Below are 22770 nucleotides of genomic sequence, written 5' to 3'. Positions count from 1 at the left end.
ATATTTAGGATCAAAGTGTGCTCAGAGATTTGATTTATAGGTTTCTAATCCTTCGCGTAATCTCAATAAAAAAAAAAAAATGTAACAGCAATCTAATTTCGTTTTTTTTTTCATGTTACTAAGGAGGTATTTTTATCGTGATTATGTAATCCTGTTACATGTAATCCCTTACTCCTTAAACCTGGATGCAAATGTCAAACTTTTGAGAATAAATGTGCGTTGCAGATGTTTAATTGATTTTAAAACAGAAGTAAATGATTTCAACATGTGTGTAAGGCCTCATGAACACACAAACTGTGTCGGATTTACAAAGAATGCATTGTGTCTGCTGATCCCTTCTCTTGCTCACGCTATCTTCCCCGTCTCAAGGTTGATTCACAGATATATTGGGCAAGCACGCCAAATTGCAGCTGAGTGCAATTCTCCCTTTTCTGCATCTGATTGCAATTATCCATGTGGGGATGTTGCCTTTGTGCCGAGATCACAGGAGGCAGAACAACAGAAGAAAGGGAAATAAAAGCTTCAGGTCAGGACTGATGAGATGCTAATGCTTTGCCCAACTTCAGGCTAGGAACGTACCTATTTGGGATTTAGGATTTAGATCGCAGGGTGACAGATGGGCAATATAATGCCAATTAATACACTTGTATCTTTCTGTATCACTCTTCAAGTCTTTAAGAGCAGTCAAATTAACATTTTAAAGGTCCTCAATAAGTGCATTGCAGTAAAGGTCACATTGAATCAGTATTTCATTTACACAAGGAAAATATTTCACAAGCCACTTCCACAGCGACATTTTGCAAATGAGGGGGATTTTGATAGATCTTTTTATGTCAGGTGTGAATGTTTTTTAAAGAACGTTTTTATGGTGGATTCATTTTCCTTCATGGTTGAGTGGGAAATAATATAAATCACAGAATTCACTTAGGGGAAGCTTTCATATTGGAGTTTAGTACTCGGAGTGAAGGAGGAATCTGGGAGGAATAAAAAAAACTACAGTGGGGATCAAAGTGGGACAAAACAGTGTCAAGGTGGGGTGGAATGGGAGGAAATGTAAATCCTGTTTCCGTAGTAGGTGCCAGTAGGGCTGCTCAATTAATCGTATTTGAATCGCAATTATGATTATGGCTTGCAACGATTACGAAAACAACGTAATCGAAATAAAACGATTATTTTTTTATTATTATTATTTTTTTATTAATTTTTTTTAATTACTTTTTTTTAAATGGATAATCGTTTTTAATCATCGGGATATCAATTATTGACCCAAATAATCAAGATTATGATTTTTGCCATAATCGAGCAGCCCTAGGTGCCAGGCTATTGTTCTGAACGCCCATTATTCTGCAAACCCAACAGTCCGAAAATGAGAGCCCTTTTGTCCGGAAGCCTGTTATCCCAAATATACATTTTCCCTGCGGCAAACAGAAGGCTAATTATAATGCAAAAAGACAGGAACTAGCAGGAAACTAACCCCCTCAACCTCATCTCCACTCAACATCGCCGTGGGAATGTAAAGGGGTTGAGTGATCCTTCATTATGAAGAATTCCATTCTTTCCCACAGACAAGGCCTCCTCGCACCTGGAGAAGCAGGGACGCACTGTGAGAGTCATTGACAACTCTGGGGCTTTCCAAACCATTGTGTCCAGGACTTATAGAAATGCTATTGGTTGTGATACAACTGCTCCCGTAACACTTTGTCCGGGATCAAGTTCCTTTGTGGTCCAAATAAATAAAAAAATGGACCCCCCAAAAAAACTGACATCCTATTTAGGAGGAGTCAGAGCAAATGCAAACGGATGTTTCCATTGGATTCAGGAATATAGAAAGTAAGATCTATGGCAAACCATATGATACCTACATGTTTTGTTCATCAGGATAATCTCAACAATACACGTCAATGCAATTGCCAGAAGTAAATAGCTAACCTAAAGCTATAAACTAACTACATCACGGTCATACAACTTCACATCAACACCGCTAAGCTAAAGGTGGCCAATGTGTGGCGCGATGATGTTTCCAACTCCCTAGTAACCGCTGTTTAAATGACACATAGAAGACCTTAACGTGTGGGCTAGTTACTGACCTATTTGATATAAAAGAACAACAAGGGAAAATCTCTTAAGCTTGTTCTAACCACACATCTTATTTCAGGCATCTGTGTTATTGGACTCATTCCTTTATGTCTGGTTGATCGGCAACACACACGTTTGAGACACTGCAGTATGTGTCAGATGCTATAGGTCTTAGTTGGGGTTTGGACATTTGACATAATTTTGAAAATGAATCACTTCCTCCCTCTCTCTCTTTCTCCCTTCAGGGTTGATACCACTCGTGTGGAGTTCACCATCTCGCTCAGAGAGAACTGGTCGATGCCCTTCCTCGCGCTGCAGGTCACCGCTATCACCTGTTACCTCAGGCCTCAGCTCACAGACTTACAGCAGGTACGCACAAACCCACGCTAAATCAAAGCTACTGATCAAAAAGGATGTCATGATACACAACGCGTAGAAGTCAATACCTATATAAGTGTTATTTCATGGATTGTCAATACTGATTTGATGCCACAATAAAATGAAATCCTGTGTATTTCAACAAACAAGCCGGTTTTAAAAAAATTCCCTCTATTTTATTTATTTAATATTTATTTAATATTGACTTTATGTCCTTCAAAAAACTCTATTCAATTTTCCCACCAAAAACTACATTTTACAAGATTATATTTAGATGAAACATCATGACACGCTTGAATTCGCCATGACCCAACTCTATAGAGCCTCCATTCACTGGCTGCTAACAGCTACTGGTGACAAGCTTTTGTCCTGCCACTTTTTTAAACTTGTATGTATTGTTCATAAGGAAGCATTATCAGAGAAAAAACAATGCGTTGATAGTAAGTTATCTGCGTCTTAAACAAATGTCTTATTGTCATTGGGCTGATGGGACGCCTAAATACATTTTAAGGCCTGACAATACAAACACGGAAACAAGTAGTCATGTTTTAAAAATGTCTGTATCCTCTTTGTAACTTGGTGTACACTTTACATTGACCTGGAATTGAAACACACAAGCCATCTGCTCAACATTCTAACTCCCTAATGGTACATTTACACTGCAGGGTATTGCACGATTCTCCTCGATGCAACTTGCTCTATTTTGGTTTTCCATTCGCAAAAGATGGTCTAGTAACTCTTACTTCTTTTGACACAGCCCTTGTCGCGGTTCTAAGCAAACTGAGCCACCACTGTAGACCAAAGATTGGTCAGATAAAATAGTCACTAGCTTGACACGGAACATCCTGCACAAACCTGCCGTTTTTTAACCAAGCAACCGACAATTGCAACTGTAATTCTTTTCATGTACTCAACCTAGATTTCATTAAAAAAAATGTCAGCTCGCAAGAAAACAGCACCAGACACAGCAAGGGCACTAAGCAGCATAATTAATGAATGGCAGACATACCTATGCTGATAATCCGGCCAACACTGAGAAGGTACGATCCGCAGTGGAAACCAAAATGGAAGAAAAGCTCTGTCACTAAAAGAATATCCTGTCAGCAGAGACGTACCATGCAGAGTAAAAATGCCATAAAACAGCAAGCAGCACAACAGGAATGAGTATACAAGCCATTGAGTACCAAGCATCTAACCCCAGTGTGTGTGTGTGTGTTTCCCTCCACAGAAAGTGATGGTGTGGTTGATGTATGTCACAACGTTTTGCTTCTGTCTGACGTGGCAGTTCAACCAGTTCATCCTGCTGGTTCAGGCTCTCATCATATACAGCCTGGACTGTCTGGACTTCTTAACAACTACACAGGTGAGAGGCTCCAGGACAGACCTGACCTAATCCACAGAAAGGCAGTGTATATAAGACCAGGGGCCTCATTTATAAAGCTTTGCGTAGGATTCACGTGGGGAAAAAAAAAGTAAATCAATACGCACACAGATATTCCGATTTATAAAACACTGCGCACGCACGTCCTACGCCGATTTCCCTTTATAAATCACAATCAACTAGAAATGCGGCGCAGCTTTTGCGGGCTTCACGTAACGCCCATATTTGCCTATAAATAGTCAAAGAAACGCCCCGTATTAATATTCATTTTGACTGACTGCAGGAAGAAGATCGCAGGAAATGACGACAGAACAGCTAAAAAAGACATCTCACACCGTGTCAGATTTTGGTTATTTTGGGGAGGTCGAGATAAATCATATTGTTTGGTGGATGAAGTTTGAACCAGAGTAGCAGCATGGAGGTCGGATCGTCACCAAAATAAATAAATAAGTGGTCCGGGGTCCGGGGGATCCTTCCGGAGTGGAGTCATGACGACTGGATCTGAATTGAAATGTTTTCTTTTGTAATTCATGTTCCAGCTGTCAATCAGCTGTGCGCAGCGTCTCCACTGCGTCTCAACCCCCCCGCAGCAACTCTAGCCACCAGTTAAAGGAAATAAAACGAATGTGTTGTGTTATATTAGCTGTAGAATTTACCACATATGGTGCTCTTAGTTTCCGTACCTCCTGTGTTTTATGAGCGACTTATCAAGTCTTGGCGATCGGCATAAAACACGATTAAACATGTATTAAACATAAAACCATGCTCGTATCTATAACCTATAGAAATGCAAAACGGTGTCAGTTTAAAGTAATTCTGTCCTCCTGCTTACCGCATCATTTATGAGAAAACATTTCATAACATTAACACATACTTTTCGAGGTGGTTTTAAATAACATATCCGTATTTATTTATTTCTCCCAGTGATGTTTTTGTGTGCACTGAGGAGTCTCAAACAGGCGTTTGTTAAATCATTTTAACATTGGCTTTAATCAATGTTTGAAAATGAATTCTTCATATATGCTAAATGAGAAGTAACATTTTGTTTATGGTATTATTTTCACATGTTTCTCTCCATTCTTCCTTCTGCCAATGGTGTGGCAGTTTCTCGTCTCTCCCGTTTTTGTGCGTGCCGCGTACGGATGGTTCAAGTTTGTTTTTTATAAATCGCAAAGATTGCTTAGACACTGGCGTATGCCATCTTTTGAGCATACGCCACGTTTATAAATGAGGCCCCTGGTCAGATTACTACACACAGAGGAAGTGTGTTTGCTGCTAATGCTCTGTATTCTGTGTATTGCACCTTTATGTTTCACAGCACTGTGTGTGTGTGTGTGTGTGTGTGTGTGTGTGTGTGTGTGTGTGTGTGTGTGTGTGTGTGTGTGTGTGTGTGTGTGTGTGTGTGTGTGTGTGTGTGTGTGTGTGTGTGTGTGTGTGTGTGTGTGTGTGTGTGTGTGTGTGTGTGTGTGTGTGTGTGTGTGTGTGTGTTCTCTAGGTGACCACTCTGTACCTGGTCCAGGTGAGCAGTCTGCTGAGTGTGTGGCTCCTCCAGTTCTGTAACTCCATGATCCTGGGATCACTGGTGCTGAGCTTCATCGTAGCCGCACTCTTCATCAGACACTGCCAGGTTAGTGTGTGTGTGTGTGTGTGTGTGTGTGTGTGTGTGTGTGTGTGTGTGTGTGTGTGTGTGTGTGTGTGTGTGTGTGTGTGTGTGTGTGTGTGTGTGTGTGTGTGTGTGTGTGTGTGTGTGTGTGTGTGTGTGTGTGTGTGTGTGTGTGTGTGTGTGTGTGTGTGTGTGTGTGATGGTTCAGAGAATAAGGTTCTAAATCTGTGAATGAAAAACTGGTAAGTGTATCAAAGTCACACAGGGAAATATGCAGCCAGACAAACACAGATGGAAGATTAAGCCGCATGGCGTGAAGAAGCCCGTGATGAAGTCTGATTTTGCAAAAGATAATACGAATTCGTATTCTGGAGACAGGTATAAATGTAATTTAGTTAGATCAGATCTTATCACAGTAACAATTACAAAACCATTTCATTTGACAGGGTGAAAGTGGAAATAAGACAGCTGGAGAATTGTTAATTATCAAAGATATGAAAAGAAAATGATCTTGAAAATAAATACAAGCCATTGTTTTAGAGGTTGTGTATGGGTGAGTTTTCGGCTGATGTCTGGTTAGTTTTCAAGCTGGTGTATCCAGCCAAACATCATTTGTCAGATTAAAGAAGCATCACTCTGTGAGATAGCTCACTAGGGGATATGTCTGTCTGTAGTTCTACTCCAACACGGCTGCCTTGTTAATGGCACTTGTCTGAATCCCTACATTATTTATATCATCAACTCTGAATCAGGACCATAGAACAACAAAAACAGGAAATCATTGAGTTGTATTTATTAAACCTTTGTTACAAATGTTGAAAACTGAAAATAAGGGATTGAAACATGAGATTCAGATTGAAATAAAGCTTTCAAACCCCAACTCTAGTTGCTGCAACAAAAAAACCTCATCAGTTTGCTTTTAAATAATCCTTTGTTAAAGTTGTGTCAAGGAGTGAACTCTGAGGCATGAACTCAATTGCACGACTCAAAACTCAGACTCGGATAGTGTTTCAAAATAAAGACTTTACTGGGATTTGCACAGTAATGAAAACAAGGAAAACAAAAACACTCTTTTGAGGAAAAGTAGAACAGTGATCAATAACATAGATCCGTGAAAGGTCCGTGAGGTAAGCAGGAACGTAGGTCATAGAGAGACAACAAACTAACAATGAACAGGAGGGCGCTAACACAATATATACACAGGTAAAGGGGACACAGGTGGAAACAATCAGGGCGGGGGAAATAATCAAGGAGACAGAAGGGGGCGGGGAGCGTAGAGGCCTGAAATGAGAGGGAGAATTAATTAAGGGAATAAACATAAAGCACAAGACAAAGGGACATGACAAAACTAGCATAAAGAATAAACTTTCACTATAAGTTTCTTAGACATGACAAGTTGCATATGAACTGGTGTATTGTCTTTTTCACTGGAATTGTTACTTCTACTATTCCATGTGACAAATTTGATATATATCAATATATATGTCCCACCTCTGGGTTAAAATGTATAAACAGCTTATTTGATTATTTTTGTAGAATGTCCGAATCAGAAATCCTTTATTCATCCCACAATGAGAAATGTACATTGTTACAGCAAAGGGACAGTGCAAAGGGAACATATTCATTAATGAAGAAGCAGCTGGTTATTACTTGAATTACTTACTACATAAGTAGAAAAGTGTTAAGCCACATAACAGAGATGATCTGTGGTGTAACCATCTAAGATAGTTAAGTAGCAGTCAGTAATAACAATTATGAACAGCAAAGGAAATGCGTACTTCATCGGATAATAATATGTCAGCCATGTGTCCACATTTAATATGAATATAAATTGAGACATGGTGGTTTCTAACACAGGATGTGTGTGTGTGTGTATAGATGTGTCTGTCAGCTGCAGTGAGTGTATATGTGTTGTTGCTGTCTGCTCCTGCAGTCTGGTCTGAAGACAGGAAGTCCTCTCGTCCGTCTGGGCAGACTGCTCCTCCACAGCGCCATGGTCCTCCTCCTCACCGTCACCATCAACTACCTGGCCAAGGTGCTCCTCACAGCTTTTCTTTTACAGAAGCCCTGGGAGGAAAGTCAGAAAAAAAAAGTTTGCGATCCATGATCCAGGTCTGATCGAAACAAAATGTTTTACAGATTTTTAAAACACAAAAGAGTGGTGTGCTGGGCCTCTTGTGGCCTAAAAGAGACAAGAACCTTGGAAACATTAAATGACCCCCTTCACCTATTACAATCATTTGGTGTAATGAAAGGTAATGTATTTGCAGGATTCTTGCTTTTTTTAAATGTGAATCTTCTTGGTTGAATGCACTTATCGTACGTCGCTTTGGATATTTAATGCAATATAATGTAATTGTCATAATGAAATTAAAACTATTTAAATCAGATTAGGAAATAGGTGACTTGCCTCCCAGGGCTTCCATCCTCTCACACCCCTCCTCTCCCGTTCCTCTGTTCCTCCATGTGCTGTCTCAATATTGCTCCACCCCCCCACTACACTCTCCCACTCCTGCAGCCCTCCTCTCCTACTCATGTATCTCCAACTCGTAAGCTTGATCTCGGCATGGTTTATTTAACTTATTTGTACATCTCAGCGTGTTGATCTTTAGCCCTGACAGGATGACCATATCTGTGTGTTTATGTGTGTTTACAGAAAGCACTTCAGCTCAGATCAGACGAACACATCTTTAAATTCATCAAGTCAAAGTTTGCCTTGGGGCCAACGAGGTATGAACACATACTCGTAGATGCCTAAACACACACACCAGTACATTCCCATGCTTCTCCTCTCTAACACACTCACACTTTATTCTGATGAATCCATATTTCCGAAGTGCACACACACACACACAGTCTGCACCCATACACCTCTTGACTTGATCTAAGGTGACTGTATTATTCAATAAGCACCAGGATTGTAGCACCTAGAGTGTTAGTGTGTGTGAATAATAGATGTCGGGGTAACGCCATCAGGCCTCCCATCGATCAGATAGTGTGTGTGTGCAGTGCGGGTAGCTGCTCCTGGGTGGCAGATAACACGGCTCTCATCCCAACGCCACGCAACCGGCCCTTCAATTATTCACGAGGCTTTCTCCTCTGCCTCTTCCTGCTTCTCTCTCTCGCTGATTCCTTTGTTGTACTCCTATCTTATTTTCTTGTCCCTATTCCCACCTCAATAACTTATCTGCACACCTGTTCTCCAGGAGCACGAGAAATAACACGCGTTGATGGCATGTGAAGATAATAGATCCAGTTCATTATGGAAACATTTGCTCTATAATTACCATTTTTTTCCGATCAGTTGCACAGAATTTGTTGCTTCATGTGATAGCAACGTGGGCTGCAACTCTGATTATTTTGATTATTGATTAATCTGCTTCTTTAATCTGCTTCTAGATTCATATTTATATCCTTTTGTCTGTATAATATGAAAAATGTCCATCCCAGTTCCTTAAAGTCCAAGTCCATGTCATTAATGTCTTGTCTTGTCAGTTCAAAACCTAAAGATATTTACTTTAGCATTATATATAGAAGAAAAGTAGGAACTCTAAATCATAAATGTTTTGTTTAAAGAGTCCCTGCTAAACTTTTTGGGCGTTTTCCCCTTTCCTGTAGTGTGTTCTAAAGGTTTTTGTGCATGTAAATGGTCTGCAAAGTTCACTCCCAGACCAACCCCCCGTTTTAATCATGTGTCCGTCTTTCCCTGTCTCAGGGACTTTGATGCCAGTCTGTACCTGTGTGAGGAGGCGTTCGGCCTGCTGCCCTTCGACACTCTGGAGCGCCTGGCTGGCACCCTGCTGCTGTACCCATACATCCTCACCCTGCTGCTGCTCAGCGGCACGCTGGCAGTGGCTGCTCTGCACAACCTCAGGTATAGCCGGAGAGGGCATTTTCGTGTTTTGGGATTCATTCCTGCACAACTCTATTGGCAGGACTTAAAACTAACAACCCAACTCTTTACAGCTTTTTAGTTTTACAGTTTAATCTTTTAGAATGCATTCAGCATCCTCAATAACCCCCAAAACCACTCCAGAATTGCCCAAATCGCCCAATAATGCTAATTAATGTAATTTATATTAATATTGCAATTTGCCCAACATATGCAAGTTGGTATACGGCCGTTTCTATGTGCTGGGTGCCTGTACTATACATTTCTAACATAACACTTTGGGGTACTCATGATTTTCTGGTTCACAATAGGACTCTATGAGCTAGCGAATAGACTAAAGACACTTTCGGAGAGGTAACTTCTGTGTGCGACTTTTGTTCATTTAAGTGGGTCGTTTTCACATCTGTTACTAACTAATGCTTTGAGCTGTAGATGGTTTGTGTCATGGTAATTACTTCTTACTCTTACTTCCAATGTATTGATGTTAATGAATGATTTCATGATTGAATCAAGTGGCAGTTGAGTGATCTCCTCCATCTGTCCTTCTGTCTTAACACAGACTAAAAGCTAATGAGCTGTAGAGTCTGAAGTGTATGGGTGTGTGCGGGAACACTCAACAAAAGGTTGTGATTTGTTTGCGTACTTTTTGATGTACTCTCTTATAGCAAAGCCTTCAGGGTAAAAGGAACATCTTCAATAGCATCATACATGATAGAGGAATGGTTCAATGTTATAACTATAGGGGCAACAAACAGAGAGAATAAGTTCTCCCAATTGGTAATTCTCCCGCTGCTCATCCTTTTTTTAATAAATGTCTTTCTTTGTGTTTGTGTCTATTTTGTGTGGTTTTTTGTTGTGTTTTATCTTCAGTCTATAAAACATGAATAATTGTGTTAATGCAAAGTGTAGCTACACTGTTACACTGTTCTTAGTTAAAACCAGTGTTAATTTTGGAATTTATTTTAAGAGGCGCTTTCACACCGCAGTACTTTACCCTCAAAGGTTCATGAGAACTTAGTTCATGAGAACTCTTTAGTTCTCATGAACTAAGTACAGATCGCGTTCACACCGGAATAAGTTCCTGGGGGTGGATTAGGCCAATGAAGCCGCTGACGTCACTACTTCTTCTTCTGCTTTGGGTTTACTGGCAGGCCGCAAACAACTTCACGGCGTATACTGCCACCCGAAGTCCCCGGCCGGAAGTCCCCGGAGTTGGGGACTGGCTTCAGTAGAAGCTGCTGGGACTCCCAGCAGCTTCTACGCTCCCATCTACGCTCCCATCTACGCTCCCATGTTTTCTTTTGTGTTGCCATAAGTTAGTCTCTCTGTGTTGGTGCGCTGGGCTAATGCTAATGCTAATAATGCTAATCCAAGGCTAATAAAATGGCGGCTTGACAAAACTTTTTGGGAGTTTTATGGGGCTTGGTTTGCAATCCGCCCAACAACTCAGAAATAGGAACCTTTTTCTCCCACGAAAGTCCCTGCTCTCTAGCAGGGATGGAAAAGGGGGTAAAAAAGGTTCTGATGAACCCATTTTAGTTCCAGATTTTTTTGGTGTGAACGCGACACTTCGGAACTATATCAGAACTAAAGTGGGAAAAGTACTGCGGTGTGAAAGCGCCTGATTTAGTCTTAGTTGTAGTCTTTAGACAGAAATTCATATTAGTTTTTGTCACATTACATACATTTTCATCCTTATAGTTTTAATCTAGTTATAGTCGACACAATTCCTAATGCTATATTCAACTTTAGTCTTTCATTTTAGGCAAAAACATTTCTCATATCATTTTTTCATATTTGTTATTACCTAGTATTTAGTCTTTGTTCTGTTTCAAATGTCCTTTTTAGTCATCTGAAGGAACAGAAGGAACTGTATGAGGTACAATGCTTACTCATATCCAGGTTTTAGGACTCATTCCTTAGCGTTTAATGGCGTCGTGTCATCCTCGCGTCTTTGTTTCACCTGGTTGACACTTGCCTCAGCAGCAATGTAGAAAGTGGCAAATGTAGGCGTTGCTTTCAAGAATCAATCTGCAAAATTGAAAATCATGTTTGTGATAAATATCTCATCGTTGTATAATATGTTTTTTATATATCAATATTATAAATGACCCTTACCCTTGCATCATCACTACTCAGAATGTAATCTTCAAACTTTGTGACAATGAACAAATTAAGGGGTCCTTTCTGGGCAAGTTGGTTACATATTGGGTAAATGATTGAAGAGTCTCAGCCCTGAGGGAGGCAGTCCTCAGTCACAGTGGTGGTCCCGTCCCTTTGTCTCCGCCACACGTCGCTGCAGCTTCAGTAATGCTGTTGTTGCTTCTGGAGAGCAGAATATTCCACCAGCTGCCTTTCAAAGCTTCATTTGCCTGCGGTGCAAGGTGAGGGGCTGCATTACAATACTGGCATTAGCATATCAACTCGCCCTCTGCTATTGGAGGGCTGGAACACTAACCTCATAGAACAAAGGGCTATTTGCCAATTCTGGAATTAATTTCATCCGTTTTACCCCACCTCACGTAGAAGGAGCGGCCAGATTGGATTTGTATTCAAATGGAAGCCAGTGTCCGTCTGATTCGGCGCAGAAGGCCAAATCATGGGAGTGACATAATTGCCCTCAGTCCTTCCTCTGTTTGTCTGAGGCGGCCTCCATGCAGGCACCCACCGGCCGGGGGGAGTGTGCATCACTGTGTGTCTGCTTGTGAGCACACAGTTAATGAAATCGGAATAACCGCTACTGAATCTGAATAATATGAATAATATCACTTCCACCCACCTGCCTTGCTGCTTCTATTCTCAAGCGCCTGGCTGTTATAATAATAATACTAATAATATAGATTTACACGTAAAGCACTTTTCAGATACCAGGTGCAGTTCAAAGTGCTATAACAACATGGCACACGTCACAAATTAACTCACTCCAGGTCACACGGTAACACCTTTTTGCAAACATGCATGTAATGAACATAATACATTATACTATATAATATAGTAATAATAAGTAAAAACCTATCAAATAAGTCAATAAATAATAGAAATTAAAAGACCATTTAAAAGTGGTGTTTCGCTCATAAAAAGCTCATCTAAAAATATGTGTCTTTAAAAATGTCCACTGCGTCGGCCTCTTGGATATTTCCTGGTAGGGTTTCTAACCAAATGTTTTAAGAATCAATGTCGTCTTTTTTAGCAGAGTTAAAGGAGGTGCGGCCGAGGAGAGGAAGGGAGCTGTGGAGGGGCGAGCGGGGGCTCTTCGTCCAGATGTGGCCTACAACCTGTTGCACACACTGTTCTATGGCCTCCTGGCTTTCAGCACTATGAGGTGAGCCCACGGTCATGTCATTAGAGGATCATGTACACACACTTATGTGAATCAACACACTTTCCCATGTAGGTACTCTGGTTTTTTTCCCAGGCGGGGACTCTTGAAATGTGCTTTTCCTCTTCACGGCTTAGATTCTTGATTGCGCACACTTGTGAGCACATGTTGGAATCCTGGAAAGTGCCTCTTACATGCTTTTCACAGAGCGTCTGAGTGAGCCACTAGAGCCTTGATCAGCCCTCTACACCATCACATGCAACACCCTGAGTCTCTCAGAGAGTGACACCACTCACTGCAGGAACAGGGAGAGAGGACACAGTTGCACATTCCAATCAGAATGTTGCGTCTCTACTATGTTATTATCTATAGTTGCTCCTCATAGTGGCATTATAAAGGGGAAAACTTTGGAAGCTATCTGCTACTTTAGCTTCAGCTCAGGTACCTGTTAGCTGTTAGCCGCACACATCGTCTAAAATGGCCCAAACTGGAACAGAGGCTCCAACAGGCTGGATTAGAGGATTTATGAGTCGGCATTTATTGAGGGTGAAAAACAATCAATAAAATATTTGTATCAAAACATAAATCGAAACAAGCACCACCAATTGTCCTTGAGCATACAGCAATGTTTTTAAAGCCGAATGGTCCATTTGTGACATATCCAGAAGAAATATCACATGTGTACAAACTCAAGCACACACAGAGGAGATTATAATTTACTAAACACAATGTCACACAATGTTGCTTTTGTGTTTTTGAAAAGCTAGAAACAGAAACCTCCCTCTGACTGTTTACCACGGTTCCATGCACAAAACGTCTGAATGAGGACACATCCAAAACTTGTAGAGTCTGCAGTGATCACACTATGGCTGTTTCGGGGACAACTTTAGCAAACACTTGACTATGGTCACACAACCTGAACTGTACTTAAAGCACCCTGATGAGATCATTTGTCAATATAGACACAGTGTGCAATATTGAAAGATGCAGTTAGATGTAATCAAAATATATTCTCTATTTATTGAATTGCTCACCCTGTCATCATCTGCCATTAAGGGGCTCAATCATAACCAAAAGAGGCTGATTTATCCACAAAGGCTTCCTCCTGTTCAGAACAAACAAACCCTGTCATTAAAACGGGTAAACCCCTGATTACAACAGTGTTCTCCACTGCTGTTCGGCTGCCACTTAAGTTGGATCAGCTTGTTTCTTAATTTAATATCTAAAAGTCTGATGTAAAAAATCCTTAATTCGGTTACAATATATAGTTAGACGAGCTGAGGCGTAATCTATTCAAAAACAAACAACATCATTTCAGGCGACCAAATTACATTTACTAGTGCCTTTATGAAATGATGAAATTCTCTGGATTAGTTATGAATCTTTGTTATATGTGCAGTCACATTTAGTGGGTAAATGTTAAATATTTGATTATATTCAGATGCAGAAAATAAAAATGACACATGGCATTGCCTGTCTGTCTTTCCACAATGGACCCCATTAGCCCGTTTTATGTTGTATTTCTCTCTTTTTGGCACCCACAAAAACGGTGGTCTATTGGTCTGGTTCAACTTGCGGCGTCATGCATCGGCAGGCTCCCTCTGTGGAACAGCAGCGCCGCTGAGGCTCCATTAGATGCGAGGCTCCGGCTGAGGGGTCAGAGCTGTTTCCAATGCTGGCACCAAAGCTTTACCATCCAACAGAAGCATCATTCTTGCCGTCCACTTTCATATCCAGCCACTCCTTCTTAATTCCCAGAATATCTCAGCTCTTTGAGCTGGCGGCTGTTACAGCTGCTGGGACATGCTGCCGCTTGACACATTTTCTCTTATTGGTCACACCAGGACTATGACAGCCAGGCAATATCGACTGACTGGCCTCGACCTCTGCTACAGCTGCCTCCATGTTCCACTCACACTGAGCATTACAAAGAGAGACTGCACTGTGTTCTCTTGAACAGATATTAGTTTGCGTTTCTTTAAACATAATAATGTCCATGTTTCTGTTCATTTAAAAGAGTAATCTTCCCCTTGCTGTAGTGAAGTAAAAGTGTACTCTTTACATTTGTTGCAAATCTCAGTGGTTCATTGTTGAAGTTGACAGGTTAGGATAACTGCTACTCAGCTTGTTTTCCTGATGACGTAAGAATCTGACATTAAAGTGGTTATTACTGGGAGCAGAGCTATCCACAGATATCTCCCCCTCTCCAAAACAGACCCGATGATTTAAACTAGTACAAAATGTGAATACAAATATCTGCAAATTAACAACCTCTCTTTCTTCATTTAAGTCAAAAGTAATTTTGTGTCCAAATGATGACTGACACAGGAGTGTAGTACCACCACTTGGCCTCTAGGACAAAATGCTTCAACACCCTGCGCTCTTCCTGAGTAGCACCTCTTTGTAATTATTGTAAGGACCCGGACCCCCCCTTTAATATGTACTTCTAAAGTGTCACTCCTTCGAGCATCATCAGTACATTTCTCGGGTTGAGCCCAATCTAAGCAGCAATCACAGTCTGCCAATCTTTACATCCACAATGAATTATTATAAAATTATAATCGTTTAACATTAGGCTCTTATAGGTCAAGAACATAATAGATTACTATTGGAGTCCTCACTTCTTTTCCCATATAATAACAAATGAGCTAAGTACATGCATGTGGAAGAAAAGACAGTATCTTGTATTCACAGCAACATGGAGAAGCAAGCTTACCAAGGTTCACTTAATAGCTTCATTGGAATTAGGTTGTGGAGCCAGCAGCTAGCTGAGGTTCCTCTGTGCATGTTAATGTTTCATATTGTGCTCTCACCCTAATCCCAGTTTATATAGTGGGCAGGATTTAGAGATGTACTGTACGTTCAATATACATATATATATATATAGTTCCTACAATGCATTCCGCTTAGTCAGGAAATAAAGTGCTGATTGAATTCACACAAAGGGAGCGGAGTCTAAAAGCTTTTAATACAGCAGCAGCCAGGTAGCGCTGTTAGTGACAGATTTGATTTCAGCGCTTTCTCTAAAATGCTGATGAAGAGTGAAAGGCCAAAACGGCAGCGAGCCATTTGTGTCAGTCAGGCAGCTCCTTTGCATTAAAGAAGTACTGAGATGTATTTCCCTCTCCTCCTCTCTCGTGGCTCCATCTCTGTACCTGTCTTCTCTTTCTCCCAGTCTTCACCCGGCTGTTCTCTCTCCTGCGTTTCATCTTTTGCTCATTTGTTTAGAACTGTATTTCCTGTGCAGTGGAACAGATGCTGTCTTTCAGAAACTAAATGGACGTTTTTTTCACATTGGAACCATTTGACCAAGTGGGGCTACATTCAGACAATCTGTCTGTTTGGATTTGATTTTCTTTAAAGGCTTGGGAGAACATCTTAAAGAGTGGTCTGCATAGGCTAAAATCCCTGTGTTCCCTCCAGAGGGAGTTTCTCTCCCACACACACATACTGTACACACAACCCCCCACCCTGCCTGAAACGCATCCTACGTTTACTTCCTGAACATAGCAACAGCACAGGCATTATGAGCAAAATAAAAACCTTTTTAAACATTGAGGCATGTGAACATGTCACAGTAGAGACACTAAATACTGATATGAACCTGAAAATGAGCAGAAGATCTCCTCTTTAAGGTACATGCCTAAAAGCAAAATAACATTACATACAGTTGCAAGAAAAAGTATGTGAACCCTTTGGAACTACCTGGATTTCTGCATAAATTGGTCATAAAATGTGTTTTGATCTTCATCTAAGTCACAACAATAGACAGACACAGTCTGCTTAAGCTAAAACCACACAGACAATTATATGTTTTTATGTTTTTATTGAACACACCATGTAAACATTCACAGTGCAGGGTGGAAAAAGTATGTGAACCCTTGGATTTAATAACTGGTTGACCCTCCTTGGGCAGCAATAACCTCAACCAAACGTTTCCTATAGTTGCATATCAGACCTGCACAACGGTCAGGAGGAATTTTGGACCATTCCTCTTTACAAAACTGTTTCAGTTCAGCAATATTCTTGGGATGTCTGGTGTGAATCGCTCTCTTGAGGTCATGCCATAGCATCTCAATTGGGTTGAGGTCAGGACTCTGACTGGGCCACTCCAGAAGGCGTATTTTCTTCTGTTGAAGCCATTCTGTTGTTGATTTACTTCTGTGCTTTGGGTCGTTGTCCTGTTGCATCACCCATCTTCTGCTGAGCTTCAATTGGTGGACAGATGGCCTTAAGTTCTCCAGCAAAATGTCTTGATAAACTTGAGAATTCATTTTTCCGTCGATGATGGCAATCTGTCCAGGCCCTGAGGCAGCAAAGCAGCCCCAAACCATGATGCTCCCTCCACCATACTTCACAGTTGGGATGAGGTTTTGATGTTGGTGTGCTGTGCCTTTTTTTCTCCACACATAGCGTTGTGTGTTCCTTCCAAACAACTCAACTTTGGTTTCATCTGTCCACAGAATATTTTGCCAGTAGTGCTGTGGAACATCCAGGTGCTCTTTAGCAAACTTCAAACGTGCAGCAATGTTTTTTCTGGACAGCAGTGGCTTCCTCCATTTTATGACCAACTTATGCAGAAATCCAGGTAATTCCAAAGGGTTCACATACTTTTTCTTGCAACTGTAGTCCTGGAATACACTTCAATATTCTACACCTAAAGAAGCAAGTTGGAGATAAGTTAACACGTTAACTGCAGGGGCTGGGAGCCGAACCTCTGACCCTCTGATTGGTGTACGTGTATTTATCCCCTGAGCGACAGCCTGCCTTATAATGGAGAATAAAACCCACAGAATCACATGCCTTTACTACTTTAAGAACAGAAGTGAACTGTGAAAAAGTGGAAACTTAACCAGCCAACACCTGGATATTGTCTGTCTCCCACTCTCTCCCCAGGATGAAGTACATATGGACGGGCCATATGTGTGCGGTGGCAGCCTACGGTGTGTGTGGGAAGGAGCTGTGGACGCTGCTGCTCAGCACCCTCAGGTGCAACAGTAAAGTCCTGGTACGAGATTTAAAGTACTGCTCACTATCAGCTCTGAACACGTGTTTGTTTATTTTCCTTTTTTGATCTGAAAAACCTGATATTAGTCTGGACTTGAGATCTTTCATTACACACGTCTGCTGGAGAAGCTGCACTAATCGATATGTTTCTATTAGCAAAGGGTCAACTGCTTGTGTGTATGTCAGAGCAGTCAGCTCTAAGGAACTCAAAGCCTCTAAGCTCTTTGGTTTGGGTCAAAATGCTCATACACGAGACAAACACACATATCATGTAATTAACTGATTTTAACTTTTAAAATACATGTAGCAATACATATATATTTATTGTTTATGAATAGTATCTCCATATTTTTAGGCAAGGCTGTAAAATACAATAAATATCTCCAAATGTAAATGTTCTGTCTAAAATAATAGAAAAGTCTTACTTAACCGTTTAATGTGTATGATCATAGCAGCAAGAGCATTCAAGTAAACCAGCTGAGTAATGTGAGCTGGTCTACTGTCAGATTACTGTCACATCAAAACAAAAACAGGTATGAGTATCAGGATTACATTGTTACTGAAGTAAAAGGATCAGATGTTGTCTCTTTGTCAGCTGTACTGTTCTGTATACGCCTACTGCCTGAATATGCTTTATGGTTTTCACTTTCTTGGCTTCATTTTTATTTATTTTTCTATTCAGCAGGCGTTGCGTTCATAAAATAGTGTATGTAGGAGCATTTCCTGTCAGCTCAGATTTGATTTCTGCTTTTTAAACTGTAGTCTGTGCTCATGTGTTTCAGTGTTGGTGTTTGGGCTGCTGCCTGAATATGCTGAAGGAATGACAGGTTTTCCTATCAATAACATCTCTGAGCAGAGAGATCTTAAATATCTGTCCTCTTTTCTAAGGTCACATTGTTCTGTTCTCTTCCACAATACACTTAAGTAAAAAACATCTCATTGATATTTATTTTATTTCGTATTACTTTTATGCTTTCACACAACTATTTATTTTCTTTGTACAGGTAACAGGTCATTGTAACCCTCCCAACCCTTACCTTTACTCTTCTTCCTGCATTTCTCTGGTGATAACAATAGCAGGGAGGCCACTAGGTGTCAGTGTGGTCCTAACATCAGTGCAGCGTTAGATCAGATAAGAAATGGAATCTTGTGAGCAGTGCTGCTGTGTGTGTCGGTTATCTCTGTGTTATCTCCCTCTGCGCTGGTCTTCATTTTGAGCTATATCTCTGTCTGACTTTCCCCATTCAATTCTTTCATTTCATTACAGCCGTTTTCTGTCTCTCACGTTGCAGTTAAGGCTTGTCAGATATGCAGTCCCGCTGCTGGTGATCGCTTGCCTGTATTACAAGGTATGCCATTTACTCGCTGGTTCACGTTCATCACTGTGTAGTTGGTGTTATTACCGGGAAAAAAACCATACGAGCAAAGTCGAAATGAGCAATTGATAATCTGAAATTATTGCTTTCATATTATTTATTTTTCAGTGGTAAGAGTCCAAATGGCTGTTATATTCTTTACATTATTCAAATGTATTTTAGTAGTGTTTTTTTACAGCCTTAATGGATGCTAACTGTGGCTTTTCCATCACTTGTCTCTGTTTGTTTCTCTCTAGTTCTGGCCTAAACTGATGGAGGAGTTATCCGAGCTGAGGGAGTTTTATGATCCAGACACTGTGGAGCTCATGACCTGGATTAGGTACACACACACAAACACACACATGCACACACGCACAAATCCGGAGCATGCAACCAATAGAAGCAAATCTGATTATCTTGTTTCAGCGGATCATGTTTCACTTTGTCTGATGTCCTTGATTAGTCAACGTGTGTGTGTGTGTGTGAGCGCGTGGATGTGTGTGTGTGTGTACATGTGTATCGCTTGTTTGCGGGGGAGTCTGGCCGGTGAGTGAGTGATGAGAGCCGATGGGCCCCCATGAAAAAGACTGGGGGGTGCTGGAGAGGACCCAGCTGTTGGCAGAGCTGCACCCACCTCGGGGTCTCCTTGCCTGGCTTTCACTCAGCGGCGTCCCCCTGACTTGGAATGGCTCTGTACTGTAGCTGTGTGTGTGTGTGTGTGTGTGTGTGTGTGTGTGTGTGTGTGTGTGTGTGTGTGTGTGTGTGTGTGTGTGTGTGTGTGTGTGTGTGTGTGTGTGTGTGTGTGTGTGTGTGTGTGTGTGTGTGTGTGTGTGTGTGTGTGTGTGTGTGTGTGTGTGTGTGTGTGTGTGTGTGTGTGTGTGTGTGTGTGTGGATGTGTAGCTCAGCAGTCTAAATTGAATAGCATGTAGCTATGGAACAAAAGTCTGGACAAGGACACGTCACATCCCGCGCTGCCCACACTAATATTGGTTGTCACTTATCTCTGAACAGACTTTATGGAAGTTGATTTTTCTCAATAGTATTTGTGTGAACAGACGTGTGTACATTTGTATTTGGGAAATGTAAAACGCCTACCTTAATGCAAAAAAAAGTATATTTTTGTCACATTTTTACACATTTTTTACTCAAAAGTATGAAAAGCATGTGTGGACATCTTTCTAACAATTTACAACCCACAATCGGGGATTTGTGATCCAGTTTTTTATTATTTTGGATTAAAAAGGCATTCGTTGATATTAATTCTACATTTGTGGATTTGCATTTTACACAGTTTGAGACAAAGTTCCCGCCGGCCTGAATTCAAATCCCGTTGTATCATGCTACTTTCTGGAGAGCACTTGAATGCTGATGACGTGAGAGCATGCACTTTCTTTACTACTAACCTGAACGAATAAAAGTCCGTTTTAAAAAGTCATTGTAAACATTGGTTTAAAATCGGTATTAAGAAGATGTTATTGACAGAGACACATTATAAAGACATTTTGACAAATGAATTGCATTTAAGAGTAGCCAGTCAGTGTAATTACGTTTTGGCGTATTTTGTTAAAAAAAGCTGCCTTAAGCACTTTTTAAAGATAGACACAGGTTAAGCCTTTTTTATTAGGTGATAAAGTCCTGGTTCAGTGTCAACGACAAATGTAATCCAGCCTGTCAGAACACTCTCCAAGCCACAAAAGTTCACCAAAGTGTTTGTGCTCATACCAAAGTTCTTGACACGCCTCAGAAAGTTTCTGTTGTGCCTTCTGCAGTTGTTCTCATCGCAGTTTGTTGTTAGATCTTCAGCTTCTCTCCTGTCAGGGTTCCAGCACATCGTAAAAAGTGTTGGGGCATCAAATGGATGGTTTTAATCTTTATTACAACTTCTTCAATCCATCTTTTGAACGTCCTAAAAAAATACGCTATATTGGAAGTTGCATTTTTGCAATTTGAGTACAAAAAGTAATCGGTAACATTTATCTGTTAGATAATTCACTTTATACCTCAAGCATTAATCCCACATGAAAATCACTGATATTTAATGTTGTATTAACTCTTCTCTCTTCTCGTGTTACATTTTTGTTCACATTTAAAGGAGATTATTCTAATGTTTCATTGGATAATCAACCTATATATATATATATATATATATATAGATTCTGTATACTCATTCACTCATCAAGTGAGGACATTAGAATTATAAATAACAAAAGATAATGTTTTATTTTGTATATATATTTGTATTTAATTAATAGTCTTTTTTCATTTAACGTATATATATATTTTTTTATATTCATATTTTGACTATGATGTATTTTTGTATATCAGTGTAAATTAGGAGTAAAGCAGTGAGATAGGCAACTAGCATAGGTGCCATTGTGTCTCTGTCGTCAACCAATTGGAAAGCAGCAGCCTCCGTATGAACATGTGTGAATGGGTGAATGCTGAATAAAAACTCATTGTAAAAGAACTTTGAGCTCAGTCCAGTTACCTTTTTCCACAAACAAAGAGAGACCTCCGATATGACGGCGTAATCAGCTGGCCGAGGTTAGCCACTACACAAAAAGTTTAATAAAGGAATGGGAAAAAATGTGTGTCATTCTGTTACAGCAAAAGATCGATGCTCCCATTTTCTTCATTGGATTCAAATGTTTTGCTTTGAGTCCTCACACATGCCTGAAACTGGGTGAGCTAAGACAGTTTTTTTTACAGCTGATATGAATGGCTGAATGAATAAGATTTCTGAGTGCCATTATTTTCAACTAGTGAAAATCTTTTCCGGGGGAACACATCGTTTGACTGTGTCTGTGTTTTCCTTCATGTTGTTCTTGTCATCAAACATATTTCAGAGAAGATTCTGATGATTGGCAAACACTCTATTGAAACAAAATGCTAATTTGACCCAATTTAGACTGAGGTCTTTCCCATCGATAATCCCTGTACTTCACTGAATAAATCATGATTCAAAGCTCATTATTTCCATTTTATCATCATCATCAGCACGATGAAACTGAATGGACCAGATGGGATTTTTTAAGAAATGGACAATTTTGGTCTAATCCTATTAGACACATAGTGGAATGGCGCTTAGAGAGAGAAGGAGAGATGGATAGCGAGGAGGAGGAGGAGGAGAGCTTGGGATTGTGAATGTGACATGGGTTCCCTTCCCTCCGGAGATAATCCCATTAGGCTCTGAGGATTAGGGCCTGCCTACAGGTACCTTGGTTGGGGCTGAGAGCGGGGCGGATTGCTAAACTGCTTGCTGCTGCGCTAATTACATTTCAGATGAAAGTGTTAAGATGGAGGAAAGGGCTTCATGTTACGCCGTATTCTCCTGCTGAATGAGGCCGAGGCTATTTAGTTTAACATGGGCATATCTTGGGAGATCGTCAATCTGCGGCATACAGTAATGAGGGGAAGAACAAAGACACATGTGGAGGAGAGGATACATCTAGGCCTGGTAGCGTACTTATGTAAAGCTGTCAGGGACTCGTTGTGGTAATTCTAGCTGCAGGGGATGCATGTATGAATCATGTACCACTAATAAAGGTTGCAGAAAAGGATTTCATGTGGCTGCTAAAGTGGGACCTTTATCTGATTTTAATGACTTTAACAAGATAAAAAATTGTCTAATTTTCTGAATTTGTATTTATACAAAGAGTATCCGAATCAAGATCAGGTTTAGGAAAGGATAAAGAAATTAGTTGAAACTAGGATAAGGATTAGATTAGCTAATGAGACATGTGCTACTAATTTGAGGCC

The 22770-nt window shown here is 40.6% G+C and overlaps 1 protein-coding gene across 5 annotated transcripts in view; it reads left to right on the top strand.

Annotated features, from left to right (window-relative positions):
* Positions 1–22770, top strand: part of dpy19l3 (dpy-19 like C-mannosyltransferase 3) — an 84528-nt gene that overhangs the window by 19684 nt on the left and 42074 nt on the right. For 2 of the 5 annotated variants that reach the window (XM_079664918.1, XM_079664916.1), the window contains 10 exons: positions 2322–2445; positions 3683–3817; positions 5331–5462; positions 7372–7473; positions 8095–8168; positions 9154–9312; positions 12524–12652; positions 17546–17657; positions 18949–19005; positions 19269–19351. In XM_079664918.1, coding sequence (XP_079521044.1) covers positions 2322–2445; positions 3683–3817; positions 5331–5462; positions 7372–7473; positions 8095–8168; positions 9154–9312; positions 12524–12652; positions 17546–17657; positions 18949–19005; positions 19269–19351 — 1107 coding nt within the window. Of the gene's footprint in view, positions 1–2321; positions 2446–3682; positions 3818–5330; positions 5463–7371; positions 7474–8094; positions 8169–9153; positions 9313–12520; positions 12653–17545; positions 17658–18948; positions 19006–19268; positions 19352–19437; positions 21036–22770 lie in introns of those variants that run through there. The other 3 variants (XM_079664917.1, XM_079664915.1, XM_079664919.1) reach the window with 2 other exon arrangements.

The sequence above is a fragment of the Notothenia rossii genome (genome assembly GCF_949606895.1).
Source record: "Notothenia rossii genome assembly, chromosome: 2".
Taxonomy (NCBI): domain Eukaryota; kingdom Metazoa; phylum Chordata; class Actinopteri; order Perciformes; family Nototheniidae; genus Notothenia; species Notothenia rossii.
The sequence above is the reverse complement of the archived record's forward strand: the minus strand, read 5'-3'. Positions and strand labels throughout refer to the sequence as shown.